General features: G+C 43.5%; 1 protein-coding gene across 1 annotated transcript in view; it reads left to right on the top strand.

Annotated features, from left to right (window-relative positions):
• The window catches only part of Dlgap1 (DLG associated protein 1), a 169,211-nt gene that overhangs the window by 136,073 nt on the left and 11,081 nt on the right, over positions 1-22,057 (top strand). The window contains exons 7-8 of the mRNA XM_042674982.1: positions 1,284-1,705; positions 21,274-21,365. Of these exons, the coding sequence (XP_042530916.1) occupies positions 1,284-1,705; positions 21,274-21,365 (514 nt within the window). The remainder of the gene's footprint in view (positions 1-1,283; positions 1,706-21,273; positions 21,366-22,057) is intronic.

Below are 22,057 nucleotides of genomic sequence, written 5' to 3' on the forward strand. Positions count from 1 at the left end.
AGTCATGGAGAAAAGCACAGAGCTTTGCTTGAGAAACACTGATGCCATGTTTACCCATGCAAAATACCCAGGTGGAACCTGTTAGTTAATGTTGTCTTTTGTTACCTTGGAAGGAAAATTAAAGGCACGGGGAGGAGGGGGGCCAGTGTCAGAGAACTCTAGAACCATAAGCTGCACTGCACCAAAAAGAGTATGAACCAGATTGCAACAGGGACCTACAGAACTAAGAGGCACATTCTTGCAATCTTTCCAAAAGAGTTTTCATTTGAGTGGGAGCCTAATGAGACTTTGGTTTGCTTTCAGGAAGTCTCACTTGATAAGAACTACCCTGGCAGGAAAATGCAGGATTTATGATAGTCTTGGTCCAGGCCAGGCTGTGGTTTTCTCCAAATTTCTAAGCAAATTACACAGACTAAGATATAATTGAATTGTTTCCTTACCCGTCATCAGCCTTAATTTCAGGACTTAAGTCATGCCAGATTTGGAGAAGTGGGACACTGGATATTAATTATACTGACTTTGGTTAGCTCTGTACTTTATCCCACACATGAAACAGCTCAAAATATGCTTTGATATTCCATATGGAACAAAAAATAAGAATTGTGCAGTCATTCTATTAGATGCATAGTGATCAAAATGCTTGAATCAAGGATCTCCGTCAAGCATACAGTCAGAGAAGAAGGAAATTTTGCTTCAAGTTCTGCACAATTAGGTCAAACTGGAGTTTGAATTCAGAGCCTTCAGCTTGTTAGGCCTGCACTCTACCACAAGAGCCACATTTGCAATGATTTTTTTTTTCCTGCTGGTTATTTTTGAGATAAGGTCTTGCTTCCTGCTGGGCTTGGGCCTGTACTATGACCCTCTATTTTTAAACTTCTGGTTGTAGCTAGTTAACAGATGCATGAGACCATACCCAGCTATGAGTTTAGAAGAGGGTCTCCCAAACTTTTTTTTTCCTCAGGCTGGCACCAAACTGTAAACATACCAATCTCAGCCTCCCAAGTAGCTGGGATTGTAGGTGTGAGTCAACAGTACTCACCTTCAAGAAATATCTTTGAGGCATTTTAGCACACTCCTAAAATTCCTGCAACTTGGGAGGCAGAGACAGGATGAGTGTGAGTTCAAAATCAGCCAAAGCAAAATTAGCAAGACTCAGTCTCAAAAACCGAATACAAACCAAAGGGCAGGGGTTTGGCTCATGTGATCAGCACTTGCCTAGCATGTGTAAGACCACCAAAGGAAAATATCCTTGAATTACATCTCTCTTTTTCTATTCTCCCAAGCTTCCGCAGGTTTACTCGATCTAACAGTGTGACCACAGCGGTACAGGCTGACCTGGACTTCCACGATAATCTGGAAAATTCTCTGGAATCTATAGAGGACAATTCATGTCCTGGTCCAATGGCCAGACAGTTCTCCCGGGATGCCAGTACTTCCACTGTTAGCATTCAGGGCTCAGGAAACCATTACCACGCCTGTGCTGCCGATGATGACTTTGACACAGATTTTGACCCCTCCATCCTGCCTCCTCCGGACCCTTGGATTGACTCTATCACAGAAGACCCCCTGGAGGCCGTGCAAAGGTCTGTGTGCCACCGGGATGGCCATTGGTTTCTGAAGCTTCTCCAGGCAGAGCGAGACCGTATGGAAGGGTGGTGCCAGCAGATGGAGAGAGAAGAACGGGAAAACAACTTACCGGAAGACAGTAAGTAATGCCCATCTGGATCCCCCAGGGCTTAGGTCACCATTCCTTTGAATTTGTTGGCTTGTTGTTTTCCTTTCCTGCCAGCTTCTCTTTCAGTTTCCCACCCCCAAACCACAGCGTGGGGAAGAGGTAGGCCATTCCAGTCGAGTGACCAGAAACTTCTGGGCTGCACACTAGAAAGGCACTGGGTAGATATCACACGTTCTAGTTCAAGATCTGGGCGCTCCATGTGGGAATGGACTCATTCTCTGCTGTTTCCCCTTCCCCAACATGATCTTGAAACACTACTGATTCTCAGAGGATTGAAAATAATTCTTCTTATTTTCAAGGTCTATAGTTACGTATGTGCATGGAATATTATAAGCTTTACCGTTTTATTATTCTTATTCATATACTATATATAATTTTATTTTATTTTTCATTTTTTTATTTTGTTTTTTTCATTGTGGGCCTTGAACGCAGGGCCTAGTTGCTGTTCCTGAGCACTTTTACTCAAGACTAGTATTCCACAACTTGGAGCCACAGCCCTACTTCCAGTTTTTGAGTGGTTAATTGGACATAAGAATCTCACAGGGACTTTTCTGTCTTGCTCTGAACTGTGATTCTCAGATATTAGCCTCCTGAGCAACTAGGATTACAGGTGTGAGCCAGCGATGCCCAGCTGTCCTTGAGTTTTTGTGTTCAGGGCTAGTACATTATTTGAGCCACAGTTCCATATCCAGATTTTTGGTGGTTAATTGGAGATAAGAGCCTCAGGGACCTTCCTACATGGGGTTAGTTTTAAAGCAGATTCTCAGATCTCAGCTTCTTGAGTCTCATGGACTTTCCTACTCAGGAAAAGTCCAAGATCTTCAGATCGTAGCATCTTGAGTAGCTAGGATTACAGGCGTGAGACAATGGTGCTTGGCTCATTTGTGGCATTTTTTTTTTTTTTTTTTTTTTTGGTCGGTCGTGGGGCTTGAACTCTGGGCCTGGGCGCTGTCCTTCAGCTCTTCAGCTCAAGGCGAGCGCTCTACCACTTGAGCTACAGCACCACTTCCGGTTTTCTGGTGGTTTATTGGAGATAGGAGTCTCACGGTCTCTCCTGCCCGGGCTGGCTTTGAACCGCGATCCTCAGATCTCAGCCTCCTGAGTAGCTAGGATTACAGGCGTGAGCCACCAGTGCCCGGCTAATTTGTGGCATTTTTAAGTTAATTTAGTTTGCATTTTGTATTAGGGATGCAAACTTTCGATCACTAAAATAATTAAAACCAATCTCAATTTAATGGGTTAAAACAAATGCTGAGTAGATAAATAATAGGCACTGTGTTTCGTTCACCATTATGTGTAATAATTGTGTAATAATGTTGGCCTTTTAACAATTCCTGTAATTAAAAGAAAATTATAACCAATCTATTTTTTTGCAGCTCTTCATGGGCCTTCTCTAAAGTCCTAGAATTAAGCAACAGTCTAGACCAAAAGTTGTTCAGAATGCTCTGCTCTGTCACATAAGCATGTTCAGATTGTGAATGGAGAACAGGAAGTGACCTACAGGTAAAGGAAGTGAGGTAGAAAGTCAGGTTGATTGGTTACAGCTTGTATTTGTCTTCTTTGAATGAGGTTTGAACAGTAGACTGCTTTGGATTGGTTGAGACTCTGCTACTTGTTACACAGACATTACAATCTGTTAGTGCATCAACTGGGGTTATAATTCACTGAGAAGAGACAAACCTGTAGGTGAAACTTAAACATATGTATGGAGGCAGCTTTAGGCCAAACATACTTCAGTGTAAAATTGACATAGGAAATTTACTAGATTATCTCAGTTTTGAAGCAGATTTGACACATCTTCAATAATTCTAATATAGGTTATGTATATTTTAATGTTATATGTTAATTTTCCTGTGAAAACTATTATGAAATTAACAGTGGATCCTCCAATTTATATTTTTGAATCAAATTCAGTGGTAGGCATAAACCTACTTTAATTTTGTATAGGAACTATCTAGAAAAGGATCCTCATGATGTAGCTTTTTAGAGATTCTCTTTTCTTTTTGCTTTTATTTTCGTGTGTGTGTGTGTGTGTGTGTGTGTGTGTGGTGTGCACGTGCCCGTGTGTGCACGTGCCCGTGTGTGCACGTGTTGCAGTAGTGGGACTTGAACGCAGGGCCTTAGCTTTTTTCACTAAAGGCTAGCACTCTGCCAATTGAACCACACTTCCACTTCAGGTGTGGAGGTAAGGATCTCACAGACTCTCCTTTTCTGAACCAGCTTCAGATCTCAAGCCTTCCGAGTACCTAGGATTATAGGTATGAGCCATTGACATCTAGCTGACTTGTTTTTTGAAAAATAACTTTTTGTCATAAACCCGGCTACAACAAGCATAAAAGCGATTTGTGTGTGTGTGTGTGTGTGTGTGTGTGTGTGCACGCGCCCACATACACCTGCTAAAATAGGGGCTTGAACTCAGGGCCTAGGCACTGTCTTTTAGCTTTTTTCCTTAAGGCTGACACTTTACCGCTTGCACCAGAGCTCCACTTCTGGCTTCTTGCTAGTTAACTGGAGATGAGTCTCACAAACTTGCTTGTCCAATCTTTGAATTGTGATCCTCAGAACTTAGCCTCTTGAGTAGCTAGGATCACTGGCAGGAGCCACTAATGAAGTTTAATATAGCCATGCACTAAATGCACCAAACCAGCTGTGTGAAGAAGTAGTTCATTTTTCTGTAAAAGAATTACATTGTATGAAAAGAGCGTCTGGAAGATAGCAGTTATCAGGTCATGGGTGTGATGTCCTTGCTAAGCCTGCACTCTCCTAGCTCCTCCTACTTTTTCCTCCTGCTTGAGCCCTATTGCCTCACTTATTTCTTGCAAGTTAGACAATTCATAAGTCGATTTCTGTAAACTTCCCTTGCTCTTCTATGAGTACAAACAACTTGACCATGGGAAAAATATACATCCTTGACATTTGTTCCTAACTCTTAGTACCATGCAGACTCACCTAAGCCTAGATCCAAAGCCTGAGTGGTGATCTTCAGGCACAATTACCCTTTGTTTCCTAGTGACAGGTAAAAGAAGCATTGCTCAGAAGCTCTAAGTGGGGACTGGGCAGTTTTCAGTAGGTAAGCAAATAGTTGCAGGTACTAGGGCTTGAACTCAGGGCCTAGATGATGTCTCTAAGCTTTTTTGCTCACGGTGAAAGCTCTACCATTGGAGCCACAGCTCTGTTTCTGGCTTTTTTGCTAGTTAAACGGAGATAAGCGTCTCATGGACTTTTCCTGCTTGGGCTGTATTTGACTTGAGATCTTCAGATCTCAGCCTCCTCATAGTTAGGAGTCTAGAGGTGAGCCACCAGTGCCTGGCAACCGTTGCATTATCTTATTCTCCCTACTTCTTGGTTGCACCCCAAATTTATTTGATGGAAAAATGGCATCTACTCCCAGGAAGAATGCAGTGAAAATGCCACTGTCTTAAGGAGTGATAGGTTGTGGAGCTGCTGCTGAACAGGCTAAGCTGTCTTTGATTTCTATTCATTCAGTTCATTAATTCAGGACTTGTTGAAGCTTCCTAGGCTATTAGTAAGACCCAGGGAATCTGCTAACAAGAGTCTTTAATTGGATTCTGATCTCACACTGGCTCTTCTCTCAACCCAACTGCAAGATGGTAAGGTGGGCAGTGGTTGCATAAAGCTGTGGGAAATTCTTCCTGAGACTAAAGGAGCTATGGAAACTGTGAATTCTGATACAACTCACATATGTCCAAGGGTGAAAATCGTGCCAAAAAAAAAAAGAGGCTCTCAAGCTGTGTTTGGGAGGAAAGAGAAGCATATTTGTTTTGAAATGAATAGTATCAGTCATGCCAAAGCAATGAATATGTAGGAGCTACCCAAGCATTTGTTGTTCAGGCTGAACTGGGTGCAACTCCCCAGTGCTTTAGAAACACCTTATGCATTTGTCTGTCAGGTACTTCCAACACTCTTTTACAACGGTCAGTATCTCTCTTTTCCACTAAAAAGCAAGCTTTCTGAAGTGTGTGTGTGTGTGTGTGTGTGTGTGTGTGTGTGTGTGCGCACGCACACATGTGCACATGCGTGCATCCACGCCAGTACTGGGACTTGAACTCAGGACCTGGGAGTTGTCCCTTAGGCTTTTGTTGTTTTTCTCAAGGATGGTGCTCTATCTCTTGAGCCCTCGCCTCCCTTCCACCTTCTTGCTGGTTAATTGGAGATGAGAGTCTCACAGACATTTCTGCCTGGGCAGGCTTCAAACTTCCATCCTCAGATATCAGCCTCCTGAGTAGCTAGGATTCGAGGCCTGAGCCCTGCCTGCCCCCACACACCCAGTCTAATCAATCCTTAAAGGTCTCCATCTCTTTATTCTCTCACCTCAGTGATTGGATTTCAATAGGTGAGTTTAGGGGACATACTGATTCAGACCACAGCAGTTATTTTTGTCAGAAGCTTCACATGACGTTCACTGGTGAGACACTGAACAGGGTCAAGAGGTGGGCATCTGCCATGTAGCACTACAAAGAACCTCTATCTTGACCAAGTGGATGGTCTCAATGAGTCCCAGGCATTCATTCCTTCCAGCTCTCAAAACATTTGAAGCTTTCTCTTTCCTCTCATGCTCTGAGAGGCAAAAACTTCAAACTGCTAGGATTTCAACATTTTTAAATAGCACAGCTGCAAACTACTTTGGGCAAGAAGTCACCAATTTCGAATGAGGCAAAGCCAAACCAGTGAGAAGCTGACCTTAAAGTAGTAGCAACTCTCCACAGCTAGAAGAGAGGGCCAAGGCCCATGGAAGCATATTCATCTTGTCCTTACAATGCCCCTGCCAGTGGACTGGAGACTTTGACAGGTGCTGTTTTATTTGCCCTCAAAACAGCGCTCTGGCAGCATCTTGTCCAAGGTTTCAGAACACAGAAGTGTCTGATAGAACAGATACAACATGAATAACATTTGACAAGATAATGATACTTTGTGTTGCTTGGCACTACCCCCAGTAAGCTCTCCACACATATCTGCCCCTGGTTTCTTGGCAACCACCATTTGTTCTGATAGCTGGCCTGGAGATGCAGAGGGCCTTTGTTTTCCTAATTCTCTGATTTAACTTCTTTTATTATTAATATATTTTTTTTTGAAAAAACAAGAGGAGTGGCTAGGGAGAAAGGACAATCCCATTTGATGGGAGAAGAGCCTGCTTCTAAGTAGCCAGCATTTGTTTGTTAGTTCTTAATCTATGTACACCAGAAACAATAGCATCGATAACTAGGTCAGCCACTATTATATCTAGCTCTTAGCCAAGCCATGTGATGTGTTCTTTGGATCTCACCCAGGGAGGACCCTCCTCCAGGGATCATGATAAAGGTGATTTCTTGGAATCCCTTCTCCCATAAAAAGAAAAAAGAAAAAAGGCCAATTATTTTATTTTATTTTGTGCCAGTCCTGGGGCTTGGACTCAGGGTCCAATCAATGTTCCAGAGGTTTTTTTTGCTCAAGGCTAGCACTCTACCACTTGAGCTACAGTTCCATTTCTGTTTTTTGTTTGCTTATTTTTTAGTTATTATTTTTAAGTCGTTTATTGGAAATAAAAGTTTCATAGACTTTCCTGCCCAGTCTGGATTTGAACTTCAGTCCTCAGATCTCAGCCTCCTGAATAGCTATGACTATAGGCATAAGCCACCAACACCTGGCAAAAAGTGATTTCTTAATAAAATACTCCCAGATCTGTTCTTCATAGTCATTAGAGAACAATTAGGATAGATTGAGAGAAAGGAAAATTCAAATCATACTTGCTTAATTTATTTTGTGAGGTACCAGGATTATTTACACTATTATACTGGTGAATATAATCAATGTTTCCAATTGTTCCCTTAAAAAAAAATGGTTAGGCGAGCTGGGCACCGGTTAAAGGTGGCTCACACCTTTAATCCTAGCTACTCAGGAGGCTGAGATCTGAGGATCACAGTTCAAAGCCAGCCCAGGCAGGAAAGTCCATGAGACTCTTATCTCCAATTAACCACGGAAGTGGCACTGTGGCTCAAGTGATAGAGTGCTCACCTTGAGCTAAAGAGCACAGGGACAGCACCCAGGCCCAGAGTTCAAGCCCCACGACTGACCAAAAAAAAAGGTTAGGCTGAGGGTATAGATCAGTGATATAGCACTTATCTAGCATGATGGAGGCCCTAGATTTGACTCTCAGCACACACTGAGTGTGTGTGTGTGTGTGTGTGTGTGTGTGTGTGTGTGTGTGTAATCTCCTCCACAAAAGGCTGCAGCCCATGAAACTATCATCATGCTCATAAGAATGTGAGATAATTTGCCAGGCATAGTAGAGTGCACCTGTCATCCTAGCTACACATAGGCATAGATAGGAGAATTGCTATCCACAGCCAGTCTGGATTAAATGTGAACCCCCACCTGAAAATTTACCAAAACAAAAAAGGGCTGGGGACATGGTTTGAGTGGTAGAGTAGCTGTCAAGCTCAAAGTCCAGTAATGAGACATAAATAGACACACACACACACACACACACACACACACACACACACCGAGTCTGGACAGGAGAATCCATAAGATTCTTTTTTGTTTTGTTTTGTTTTGTTTTGGGTCCGGTCGTGGGGCCTGAACTCTGGGCCTGGACACTGTCCCTCAGCTCTTCAGCTCAAGGCTAGCACTCTACCACTTGAGCCACAGCACTACTTCCGGCTTTTTTTTCTTTTTGCTTATGTGGTGCTGAGGAATGGAACCCAGGGCCTCAGGCATGCAAGGCAAGCACTCTACCACTGAGCTACCTTCCCAGCCCAATCCATAAGATTCTTATGGAATCTTAAGGAAGCTATTTGCTCAATGGCAACTAGAAGTATAAATTTCAGTATGTTTAGTTGTTGCCTTTCTTTTTTGAGAGTCAAAGGAGAAAAGATCCATCTCATTTAGAAGAATTAGTCGGTTATCAGTTATTTTGTGAAGCTGTTATCTTTAACTCTGAAGGTTCATCTGGGATCCTGATTTTGGCATCCTTGGGCTGGAAAATGCTTCCTCATTGACCTGAACTGCGGATGAGAAAGTCTACTTAGCCAAGGAAAGAAAACAAGCCCTTACAGCAGACCAGTTACCTCCAAGCTGTCTTTCCAAAAGTATAACCATAAATTCTTGGGCTGTGTAGAGCTATTATTTCCCTTGATAAAAGCAGAGCAGAACAAAGACTGCAGTTCTTGTTTTAAACCTTCAGCTCTCCCAGTTGATAGCAGCTTTTTGGCTTGATAACAAAATAATGGAACTCTACAGTGAGTGGGGCTACATCCCAGCCAGCTGACAGAATGCCTCCCTCCCCCCACCCCCTCTCCCGTCCTGCCCCCAACAACACTTGGAGTAAAATGATACAAGGCTTTCTCAGACAATGACACCCTTGTGAGAAACAGCTGTCTCAGGAGATGCACAGGGTTGTTTGACAGTGGCTTGTATGTTACATAGATACATCTGCTATTATCTAAGTGAGAACGAACTGGCCAGATGGAATTGAATGTTTCTAACTAGGAATGCAGTCTAAAGCTGTGGAGGGAAAAATAGACTCAGGTTTCAATGGGCCAAAGATGAAATACTGGTTGATTTGTACTCTGAAATCTATCTTTAGCTTCTTGAATTGTGGACAACTTATAGGTGGAATTTTCCTGGCTTTATCTGAAACAAACTGATAAACGCAGTGTGTGTGTGTGTGTGTGTGTGTGTGTGTGTGTGTGTGTGTACAGGAGGTAGATCCATTCCACTTTAATTTTGCCTGTAATAGCATCCAGGTTAGTGAAACTCGGCCTTCCATTCTCCAGACTGCTCTGAAACCTTGGCAAGAATATAAGGTTGGTGATAAAACCTGTAGTGGAGTTTGGTTACGGAAGCTGTGCACAGTCGTTATTGCACTCAGCTATCTTGGGGATGGCTGGACTTCGTCTGCTGGATCCCCACAGACTGTGGATTAGGGGGTGACAGACAATGTAGTACTTTCTGAGGTCTGGCCTTCACTTGCTGCCAGTCATGTGCACCTAGCTGGTGCACCCTAGCTGTTTCCTGTTTGATTCTCATCTAGTGTTCTAAGTGAGCCTTTAATTGGTCTGTTCATGCGCGCACACACACACACACACACACACACATACAGACACACACACTCACTCACTGCAGAACTGCTTCTGGCCCAACCTGAAATTAGGGACCACTGGGGACGTGGCAGTTGTGAAAAAGAAATTGTGTGCATTGCACTTTAGGCTTAAGTTTTGAGAATGTTCAATTCACTGCGGTGTGAGAACAATTAGAGGGCATCCTTTTGGGGGTATCCTTTAGAGGGGAGGGGTGTGGAGGCTGAGGAGGTTACAAGGCCTGGACACAAATCCGTTTCCAAGGCCAGTAAATTTCCCGGATTCTAGAAGTTGCAAAGATGATCCCCCATGGTTTTCATCCAAGCATGATCCCCCATGAGAACTAATTCCTCCATTGAGAACTAATTCTGGCTTTCAGCTATCTGGACTCTCCAAGCAATTCTCCAAGCATTCAGCTATCTGGAATCTCACCAAACCCTCTTCTTTGGGGGTTTTTATGGAAATTCAATTGCATAGGTATGATGACAACATGCACAAACTCTTGCAGTGTGATTGGATGAGCAGAGAAAGGGTGTGGCCAATGGTAATAGGCTGAGTGAGGAAACCCAACAAGGCTTGTCTTTTCAGATTCTTTTTTTTTTTGTCGGTCTTGGGGCCTGAACTCTGGGCCCTGGGTGCTGTCCCTCAGCTCTTCAGCTCAAGGCTAGCACTCTACCACTTGAGCCACCCACAGCGCCACTTCTGGCTTTTTCTGCTTATGAGGTACTGAGGAATGGAACCCAGGGCCTCAGGCATGCAAGGCAAGCACTCTACCACTAAGCCACCTTTCCAGCCCTCATTTCAGATTCTTAAGCATTCTCTCCTCCTGGCTATGCAGCAAGACTCCTGATATGGGGTCTTGTCGTCTGCTATTAGGCAAGGCAGATCAGAGCATTTCTTTGTGGCCAGCTCCAAGGCTAGGAAAACCACTCGTTTCTATAGTCTGTCTCTGTGAAAAGAAATTCCAGTGTCTATGGCCTGCCTTGGGAAGAAAATAAAAAGTGGTGCAAGATGAGATGAAAATGCTTAAGGATTAGCATGTGGCAGTTTGTTTTCTGGTTGACACAGTGTCTTTAAATGGCTTAGTCTATTTCAAAACTTACTCCCTTAATGGGATCCCAGGGGTTCCATAGTCACAGTTTGTGTAAGCCTAGGTCCATGGTCTGGTTGAAATCAGATTTATAAACAGGAGAAGAATGCGGAATGTGCAGACATGGTTAGGCATGGGAGCTTAAGAAGCCTTGAGGAGGGAGAGGGATTGGTGGCAAGGTGGAGTTTGTAGAGGAGGGTGCACAGGACCAGGATGGGAAGGATGTGGATGTTGCCAGGCCAAGGAGGCGGAGCTATGGCAGAGTACTCAGAGGAGGAGGCATCCCTGCTTAGTAATTTAGCACCCACAGAGACACTATTAAAGAGAAACTTGGGCAGGGGTGGAGGGTGGGGGTTTGGAAACTGCAGTGTCTACATCAGTTGAAAAATGAACAAAGATAAGGCTGAACAGAGTTTATCCTATGGATGGTTGGTACTATGATATAATGTATCTTCCAAAATTCACATGTTGAAACTTAATTGCTAATATGATAGTGTAAGGAATAGGGCCTTAGAAGCAACTAGGGGCCTTGAATGATGCTTTTAATGTGCTATCTTGAAAAAGAGAGCATCTCTCATCAGACACTCAACCCCTTAGTACCTTGACCTTGGACTTCCCCCTCCTTCAGACCTATGGCAAATAAATTTCTGTTGTTTGTAAATCACTCAGTCTGTGGTTTCCTGTTACAGCAACACAAAGACAATGTTAAACAGGAAAAAACTATGGAAAAGTTGAAATGTGAGAAAAATATCGGATAAGAAAATGGTCTGGAGCTGAGGGTGTAGCACAGTGATAGTTTGCCTAGCATCTGGGAGGCCCTGGGTTTAATTGCCAGCATGAACAAAAAGGAAAATAAAGAAAAGAAATAGGAACTAGGAGCAAGAGACAGAGACAGAGAAAAAGAAAAAGAGGGCTGGGAAGGTGGCTCAGTGGTAGAGTGCTTGCCTTGCATGCATGAGGCCCTGGGTTTGATTCCTCAGCACCACATAAGCAAAAAGAAAAAAGCAGAAGTGGCACTGTGGCTCAAATGGTAGAGCGCTAGCCTTGAGCTGAAGAGCTGAGGGACAGCGCCCAGGCCCAGAGTTCAGGCCCCACAACCGGACCCAAAAGAAAAGAGAAAGAAAGGAGGGAGGGAGGGAGGAAGGAATAATAAAACCAGGCCTACAAGGTTGGCAAAGGATGGAGGCTATTCCTATTGTGATCAAGTCTTATAAATCTAATTGTAATAAAGATTGTCATAGTAAGGGCAGTTGAAGGGTTTATAGGACTGAATGTGGAACAAGTTTTAGGAGAAGACAGAACATTGAGAGTCTTCATGCCTGGTTGCGATTCCTTTAATTTCATAAGAGGCAAGGTTATGGTTGATGATGAAGGAATAGGGACCGAATAAAGAAAAAGGAAAGTGCTAAATGAGTAAGGGAGGTAACGAAGAACATCTCAAAGGACTAGTGGACAGCAGTAAAAGACGAGTGGGTGTGGGTTCTTCCTGGACCAAGGCACAGGCTCGGCACTGTGTGGGAAGCAGGGTTGCTGCTCTGGTTGGCAGGTTCATGTGACAGACTCTTTGGACCTGATTGTGATGGGCCTTGTTTTGCAGTGGGAGCTGCCATACATGAACAGCATCTCACCCTTCAACTCATGGCAAATCTGTTTTCTGAGCAATGTCCTGACCTGAGGTGGGAGGAGGGCATTAGTGGGAACCTCTTATTTCCAGTCATGGTTAAGAGCCTGTCTCTTCTATGGTTCTTTATCACCCAGCAGCTATTGGACCACTGTTCTAACTCAGATAGGTGGAGGAAACCATTCCAGACTTCACACAGAGACACTAAAATCTGCATCTCGAAGTAATTATTATGGATTCCTTTTACATACAGGCAGAAGAAATGGTTTGTCCTTACAGTAACATTTGTGAAAATCTTCCTGAATGAAAGCCATCAACAGAAGGAGACATTCAATTAGTTTATACTCCAGAGGATAGATACTAAAGTAAGAAGATGCAGAGGAAATAATGCCCTGATTTAGGCCATACCACTTTTTAGTTTGCTAGGTACATGTCCAAGAACTAAAGGATAGGATATACAAGTTATAATTCCAGATATACCCTAGCAAATTAAACATGTTATTTTTTATTTGTAAAAAGTGACACTGTTTGACCAATAAAGAATGCTGAGTTGGCCTGTAATCCTGGTTACTCAGGTGGCTAAGATCAGAGGATTGAGATTCAAAGTTGGTTCAGGCAGAAAAGTCTTTGAGATTCTCATCTCCAATTAACCCATTAAAAAAACTGAGGTGTGGCTTAAGTGGTAGAATACCAGCCTTGAATGAAAAAGCAAAGTGAGAGTGAAAGGCCCTGAGTTCAAGCCCCAGTACTGGTGCACACACACACATGTGATCATGATGATGATGATGTTGATGATGATGATGATGATGATGATGATGATGATGATGTTGATGATGATGATGATGATGATGATGTAATGGCCTCACCACTAGGGGTCAGTTAGATGTGTCCTCTGTGGTGAGATGCAATGACCACATCTATGTTAGAGGTTGGAGAAAGGTGTAGGTTCTTCACTGTGCCTGAGGCTTCACATGGAGGCTTAATGACTGTGGAGTAGGATATCAGACCTAAACACTAATCATCTTGGAATATGAGGTATTATACAGGTGATAATTATGCTTAAGGATTTGAAATCTAGGTTAATATTTATCATTAAGTTTCAGTGCAGGGGATTGAATCCAGGGCTCCATGCATGCTAAAGGACATACTCTAACTCTGAACTATGCACTGCCCCCTGCTCCCAGCCCTGACATGCTGATTTTGACCCAGTAAAAAGTCAAGCATATCCTCAAAGAAAGTAGTCTTTGTTCTACCTTGCTGTCACCAGCATAAACTTGCATCTGCCTGAGATTCACTGACAGAACACTAAGACAGTGTTCATTTTCTTCACCTGTGTGCTTCCTATACCTCTGTGTTCTCAAGTAAAAACCTTATTCCACAGGGGTCAGTGAGACACACGAGATGTGCTTCTCTCTAAATGTCTCTTAGTCTTCGATTGAATCTAGCTAGAAATTTCAAATCACAGATTGCATTTATGCCCCCTCCCAACACACACACACACACACACACACACACACACACACATCTTTGTTCATTATGGTGTATAATCTTTAAAGAAAACACAACTTCCTCAAGAAGCACTGGACATGTCAAATTGCAACTTCCCTGTACTACCTTTTGAAGTTCAGAAAAATAAATAGAACTTACAATTTACAGCAATCATCTCTGTCAAGTTCACCCTGATGGCTTCTACATAAGTAGCTTCAGACCAAACTTCCCCTAAATGCCGAGAGAGAAGAAAAGAGGGTGGTTAAAACTGTTAGCTACTTCTGTTAGGTCAGCTTTCTGTCACTGACAAGATATCTGAAGGAGTCAGGTTAATAAAGAAAAGGGTTAGGGCTGGAAATGTGGCTTGGTGGTAGAGTGCTTGCCTAGCACACATGAAGCCCTGGGTTTGATTCCTCAGTACTACATAAACAGAAAAATCTGGAAGTAGTGCTGTGGCTCAAGTGGTAGAGCACTTTTCTTGAGCACAGAGAAGCTCAAGGATAGTGCCCAGGCCCTGAGTTCAAGCCCTAGTACCAGCAAAAAAAAAGAAAGAAAGAAAGAAAAGGGTTTCTTTTGGTTCATAGTTCCAGAGGTTTTAGTCTATTGTTTGAACTTGTAACGGAATACCATGGCAGAGGCTGGTGCTCACCTCCTGATAGCTGGGAAACAAAAGGGAGCAAAAGGGGTTGGGCCCTAGTATCATCTCCAAGGTCCTGCTGCCAATAACCTAACTTACTTCCACAATGGCCTCTCTCCTTCATTCCCACCATCTACTGGTAGCAGCACAGGCTAGCAAAACAAGCTTTGAACACATGGGACTTGGAAGAACATTCAGGATCTGAGCTATAATACTACATTAGATTGAACAACCTAGAAAGATTGCATTTACCCAACAACACAGAACCCCAGGAGCACATCCCATCCTGGTTCAAAAGAGCCTTAAAGCTCCACTCTGTCAAAGAAGATCTACTACTGCAATTCAAGCCACAAAGCCTGATGAGAGAGATGACCCCAATTTAATGTTCCTTTGCTTACATTCAGAAAGTCTTTATCACCTTTCCAATGGCCAGTGAGGAGACCTTAGTGATCTGAGAGATGGGGTGGAATAGTCATTCTTTACTCCAGCGACTTCTCCCCACCCCACCCTCTGTCCCTGAAGGGGAACAGGGCAGGAGAGAATTCCTACTACTCTCTAGGGCTGCATTTCATGGAGGTGGGCAAGTAAATAAATTCAGGAGCAAATGTGAAAACAAAATTAACATTGGTTCCTCTGAGGAAGAGGAGGAACCCAGATGTTTGTTCTATCATCCTTTGAGCACCAAAGTATCTGAAAGTATTTTAATCCTTTTTTTCCCATATGGAAAAAAAAATCTGGCATTATCAAATTGTGATGACTAAAACTAAATATTTTAATTCAGACCCAACTTTTATACTGTAGCCAATTTGACTGCAAATCATGTTTTCCATTCTGTAGGAAATGTTCTGTAATACAATGTTCTCTAACTCCCTTGACCTTTCGGGTTGCTCAGTCAGGCTGAACTCTACCTGTCCCAATACAAGTAATCTAGTGAATCCAGAATGTTTCTATCACTGTCTGTATCTCTCCCCACTTCTCTCTACCAAGACATAAGTTCTGTGAGGGAGGGACTTGACCCTTGCTTTCCAGATCTCATTTTCCTTTAGCAGAATGCTTTCATATAGCATGCTGAAGGACTGAATGAATTCTCAGAACTCTCATGGCCTATTTGTGCTCTATGAAAACACTTTTGGAAGGCATGCTTAACACTAGATTTGTGTGTGTGTATGTGTGTGTGTGCACGCATGCCAAGGATGCACACGCTGTTGTTGGGGGTTGAACTCAGGGCCTGCGCAGTGCCCCTGAACATTTTCTTTTCCACTTGAGCCAAAGCTCCACTTTCACTTTTTGGTGGCTAATTGGTGATAAGAGTCTCTGACAGACTTTCGTGCCTGGCTTCAAATCACAATCTTCAGATCTCAGCCTCCTGAGGAGATAGGATTACACGGGAGAGCTACCAAAGCCTGATCCAACTTTCTAATACTAGATGTGCTCCTTTAGATGTATGGGAAGAGCCCACAGTTGCACCTGTATTTCATTTACTCGTTCTACTTTTGCTCTTGCTTTTCTGAGTATTTTCTTTTTGCTGTAGGTAGGCATTGTACATTTTAGAGTGCAAAACATTATCAAACAGTATCAAGATGCTCCTCTCTCTCCCCCTCATCTTCCTTCTGACTTTCCTTCTTCTTTGCCTCTTCCTTCTCTATTTCCCTCCCCATCCTCCTCCTCTTCAAGTCCTAGGGCTTGAACTCAAGGCCTAGATGCTGTTGCAAAGCTTTTGTGCTCAAGGCTAGCCCCCTACCACTTGAGCCACAGCTCCACTTCTGGCTTATTGGTTGTTAATTGGAGAGAAGAGTCTCAAGGACTTTCCTACCTGGGCTTGCTTTGAACTGTGATCCTCACATCCTCAGATCTCAGCCTCCTGTGTAGTTAGGATTACAGGCATAAACCATCAGCACCTAGCTTCCATCTCCTTCTTGAGATAGGATTTTGCTCTGTAGTCTAGGATGACCTGGATCCTCCTTCCTCCGCTTCATGAGTGCTGGGATTATAGGCATGTGCCCCTATGCCCAACTCGTCTCTTTTTCTCATTTCTCACTTATAATAGTTGGTCTTTTCCCTTTCTGTTTTCTACTTCCACTGATGTTTCTATTTATTGTGTATTGCTTTTTTTACTTCCTGGAGGCACATGTAACAAACAAAAAATTTTGCCTTCCAGAGAAAACATTTTACATCTACCAAGTGAGTGTCCAAGGGAACACACACACACACACACACACACACACACACACACACACACACACACACACACACACACGGAAAGAAAACCCCAGAAAATTCCCAATAGGACTTCTCTCTTAACTTCAGAGTGAATTAGTTATTAGTGATCTGCAAGAGAATGTGTGGAGGGCAAGGAAATACAAATTGTTGCCTACTTATCCCCCAGCTCTCCCAGGTCATGGTTTCTCTTAGGCCCAAGTCATTATCCCTTCCCTGGACCTAGGAAAGATGCCAGTACCCTGTAGTCCTTAAGAAATTTCCATCCAAGGAACACGAGGCAAAAACCTGGGAAACAGAAGGACAGGAACTCCACCCGAGATATTGTCACAAGGGTTCTAAATCCAGGGCTTGCTCCAGACCTTGCTGAATGAAGAAAGATGTCCCTTGTTTTTTGTTTTTTTGTTGTTGTTGTTGGTGTTGTTGTTTTGGGCCCGGTCGTGGGGCTAAACTCTGGGCCTGGGCACTGTCCCTCAGCTCTTCGGCTCAAGGCTAGCACTCTACCACTTGAGCCACAGCGCCACTTCCGGCTTTTTTTCTTTTTGCTTATGTGGTGCTGGGGAATCGAACCCAGGGCCTCATGCATGCAAGGCAAGCGCTCTACCACTGAGCCACCTTCCCAGCCCCAGATGTCCCTTGTTTTACTTCTAAGAAAACATTTAAGTTACCCTCTATTCATCGGATGAATGTGTCAGCTGGATGAATGTTTAGAGCAATGCTTTCTCTGGTGAGAACAACTATCATGTGGTGTGTGGGCGTGGGCGTGCACATGCTTGCCACTACAGCGGCTGGAGCTGAAGCCCTGACACTTGAGCCATACTTCCACTTTGGTTAGTTGGAGATAAGAGGTCACACAGACTTTCCTGCCTGGGATGACTTTGCACTTTGATCCTCAGATTTCAGCCTCCTCGGTAGTAGGAGTCACCGGTGCCTGGCAAGAACCACTGTCATATTGACTGCTTTTGTGGAGATCTGAGGAAGCTCAGGCATTCAGGTATATTTGAGAACCACTAACTTCAAGACCTGAGGTCTATCAGAATAGCTGAAGTTTTTACAACAACTTCCAGAAGCTATGGAATCCCAACCAACAAATTAGAGAACTTGAGTCTCTCTTTGTAAACTTCTAAAATACATTCTGAGAATCGGTGTGTCACACTTAATCTGCTCTGTGGCAAGATATTTCAGAGAGGTTTCCCCAACCCCAGGGCTTGCTTAAAACTACCTTTTCACTTAGGAATTACCTGTTCCACTTACCTTGCCAAATCTGGGACAAACTCTCCAGAAAATAAACCTGTTTCAAGCAACCAGGATGTCCAGTCACCCTTAAATATTCAGACTTTGTTGTTTTTTCCCCCTCTTCTCTTCTGGCTAGAGTAGGTGTGGCTCTCTGGTTGTCATATCCATAAAGGATCATAACCAATATTTATTACATGATTTCTATCCTTAACAGCACTATCCTTAACAGTTCATACAGATTAGTAGAATAACTCAACAAATAGATACCGTTAGCCCTCTTCCTGTATAGGAGAAACCAGAGATTGACAGTAAGTTGAAGCAAGAACTCAGGATCACTCAGGTCATCAACTCTAAACGTGTGTGTGTGTGTGTGTGTGTGTGTGTGTGTGTGTGTGTGTGTGTGTGTGTACACACATGTGTGCGTGCCAGTACGCAAGCTTCAACTTAGGGCCTTGAGCTCTTACTTGGCTTTTTTCACTCAAGGTTGGTGCTCATCCACTTGAGTCACACCTCCATTTCTGGCTTTTTATTGGCTAACAGGAGATGAAGAATCTTCCTGGAGCAGACTATGAACGGATCTTAGCCTCCTTAATAGCAATGATAACAGGCATGAGCCACAAGTGCCCCAATCACCTCTCAATCATCACAGAGTATCTTTTTTTTTGGGGGGGGGGGTCCGGTCAATACAAAGTATCTTATATTTACATAGCTGTCTTTTCTAGATCAGAGATGCTCAGACACTGAGAGGAAACCTAGTTAATGAGGGAAATGATAAGCATCTCAAAAGAGTTTTAGAGCAAAGTAGAAAGAAGGTCAAAACTTAGGCCTGAAGAATTTCTGCCAGATAGCCTCATATTGTGACTGAAAAGGAACATTCTGTCCCTGAGCTATTTGGTATGATTTGTGACATATGAACAATGTTCCAAAACATTTAAGTAGTGTCACATGTATAATATGTATTATAAACTATTATGATGAACTATTACCCAGCCTGATATTGTAGACAAGAAAGAGGCGAATTACTAGAAAAACCTGGGAAATGAAGTTTCTTTCTCTTCTGTATTCTTATCAAACTTTTTGGGGAATGTGGCTGAGAAAAGGAGACAGAAACTAATGGTTCCAGCCTATAATCCTAGCTACTCAGGAGGCTGAGATCTGCAGATCACAGTTCACAGCCAGCCTGATCAGGGAGGTGCATGAGACTCTTAGCTCCAATTAATCACCAAAAAGCCAGGAGTGGACCTGTGGCTCATATGGTAGAGTACCAGCCTTGAAAGAAAAAGCAAAGGGATAGAACGCAGGTCCCGAGTTCAAACCCCAGTGCCACCAGCACCAAAGGTTCTCAGTGGAGGAGAAAGCATTGCTCTAAACTCTCACCCGGGTCATACACTCACACTAGTTGGAGTGGGAGAAAGAGAGAGAGGCAGAGAGACAGAGACAGACAGAGACACATAGAATTCCACTCTGATACTCTATAAATTCAGAACAACAAGACTGCCTAGATGTCGATTATTCTCCAGGAAGGTTTTCACACTGGGCCAGGGTTTTTCTGAAGCTGCTTTTCCATGTGGGCATCTTTTCCCCTTCCCTCTTGCCCCAGAAGGCAGACATGTTATAAATGGCCCAGTGGCAGTGCTCCACCAGTGGCAGCTGCGTCTGTGTCGGTGGCTGGTTCAGGGGATCCCTGGGAGACACACAGACTTGGGGAGGTTTTCCAGAGAGCCCCACCCAGTTGGGGCACATCCACTTGGCAGTCAGGGTGCTGGCCTTGGACTGCACAGGGAACAAGAAGTAGCTTTCTTGTGAAGAAAAGTTTCCGTAGATATATAGCTTCCCGGGGCTGGGAAGGTGGCTCAGTGGTAGAGCGCGTGCCTTGCATGCCAGAGGCCCTGGGTTCCATTCCTCAGCACCACATAAGCAAAAAGAAAAAAGCCGGAAGTGGCGCTGTGGCTCAAGTGGTAGAGCGCTAGCCTTGAGCTGAAGAGCTGAGGGACAGCACCCAGGCCCAGAGTTCAGGCTCCATGACTGGACCCCAAAAAAACCAACCAAACAAAGATATATAGCTTCCCTATATGTCCATATAGGGAACTGAACCTGTATTCATGAGAAAAGCAGGCTGCACCATACAAGCTGGGCTGGCTCTGGTATTCTTTAGGCAGCAAACTGCATGTTCTCTCTGCTTAGAAAACCTTTCCCTTGCTGAGCACCAGTGGTTCACACCTATAATCCTAGCTATGCAGGAGGCTGAAATCTGAGGATCAGAGTTCAAAGCCAGCCTGGGCAGGAAAGTCTGAGAGACTCTTATCTCCAATTAAACACCAAAAAGCAGAAAGTGGAGCCATGGCTGAAGTGGACAATGCCAGTATTCTGAGTTCAAGCCCTGGGACTGGCACAAAGGAAAAGAAAAAAAACTGTTCCCTTGTCTGGCAGAATCAGTGGCTGAACTCCAGCAAAATAATAAAGGTTATGGGTTAGGTCTGGCGATTGCCAAGAGATTCCCCCATCCAAGCTTTGCTTTTCTTATGTTTGAGTTCTGGTTAGAAAAACAAGGTAGTATACCATGATTGCTGATTTTATGAATCCATAACTGTACTGACAAACAGTTGAAATTCATCCTTGGAGTAAAAGAAGTTTAAGAAATAAAAACCTAGCCAGGAGCCAATGACTCACACCTTAACCACTCAAGAGGCTGAAATCTGAGGATGGAGGTTCAAAGCCAGCCTAAGCAGAAAAGTCTGTGAGACTCTTATCTCCAATTAACCAGCAATGAAGCTTGAAATGGAGGTATGGCTCAAATGGTAGAGCACCAACCTGGAATAGAAAAAGCCATGTGATAACACAGCATCCTGAGTTGAAGCCCAGCACAAAAAATAGAAATTAAAACAAACCAAAACAGAAACCCTTATTTGCCTCTTCTCATGCAGTGCTGTGATGGGAAGCCAGAACTCTCAAGAAATATGCATGACGTTCATGTTCATTTCATTTTATGTGTTAGCCCAGGAGCCCGGAGTGCATGGACTCACATCACAAGGACGTGGGTGGGCATGGGACGTGCCACATACGCTGTTTTTTCCCATCGTGACATCATAACCTTCTCTTTTCTTTATTTACCAGACTAAATCTCTGCCATGAGGCATCTGTGTAAACTTCTTGTGTGTTTGCTCTTTTCAGTTCTAGGGAAAATCCGAACCGCAGTGGGCAGTGCCCAACTTCTCATGGCCCAGAAATTCTACCAGTTCAGAGAACTGTGTGAAGAAAACCTGGTAGGTAACATTTGGCCTCCTCACGATCTCCTGCTAGTAGAGAATCATGAGAAGAACTTGTCCTCAAGACTAGCCAAACTAAAGTAAAACTGTTTGAACTCAAGCTTGGGAGTCTTTTACCTAGAACAGACAACTTTTTAATGAATCTTATTTCCTGCTTTTCTTAAAATTTAAAAAAAAAAAATATTTACACTCAAATCATCTTTGGAGAGAAAAGCACTCACATTAAAACTTCATTTCCTGCTTTTATGAAACTAAAAATTTCCATTTTCCTGGCTTTCATATGATAGCTCGGATTTTTATTGTTCTTCCCATAATATAAAGCAAGCTGATGTTTCAAAGCTAAAAATTACAAAGCAAAACATCTTGGATCATGATTCTCTCTAAAATAGCTGTCAATGGCTATTTCCTAAACAGAGTTTCTGTTTTACCTCAAAGGTCACAGGTGGAGGGTATCCTGAAGTGTACATTAGATTTCTTTGAGACAATGATCCAATCCAACAATTTTGGACATACTAAAAGAAAATAAGCTGGGCACTGAGAGCTCACGCCTGCAATCCTAGGAGGCTGAGATTTGAGAATCTCAGTTCAAAGCCAGCCAAGGCAGGAAAATCCCTGAGACTCTTATCTCCAATTAACCACCAGAAAACCAGAAGTGGCTCAAGTAGTAGAGCACTCTCTGTGGGTGAGCT

Source organism: Dipodomys spectabilis, unplaced genomic scaffold (assembly GCF_019054845.1).
Source record: "Dipodomys spectabilis isolate Male_0828 unplaced genomic scaffold, ASM1905484v1 ptg000024l, whole genome shotgun sequence".
Taxonomy (NCBI): domain Eukaryota; kingdom Metazoa; phylum Chordata; class Mammalia; order Rodentia; family Heteromyidae; genus Dipodomys; species Dipodomys spectabilis.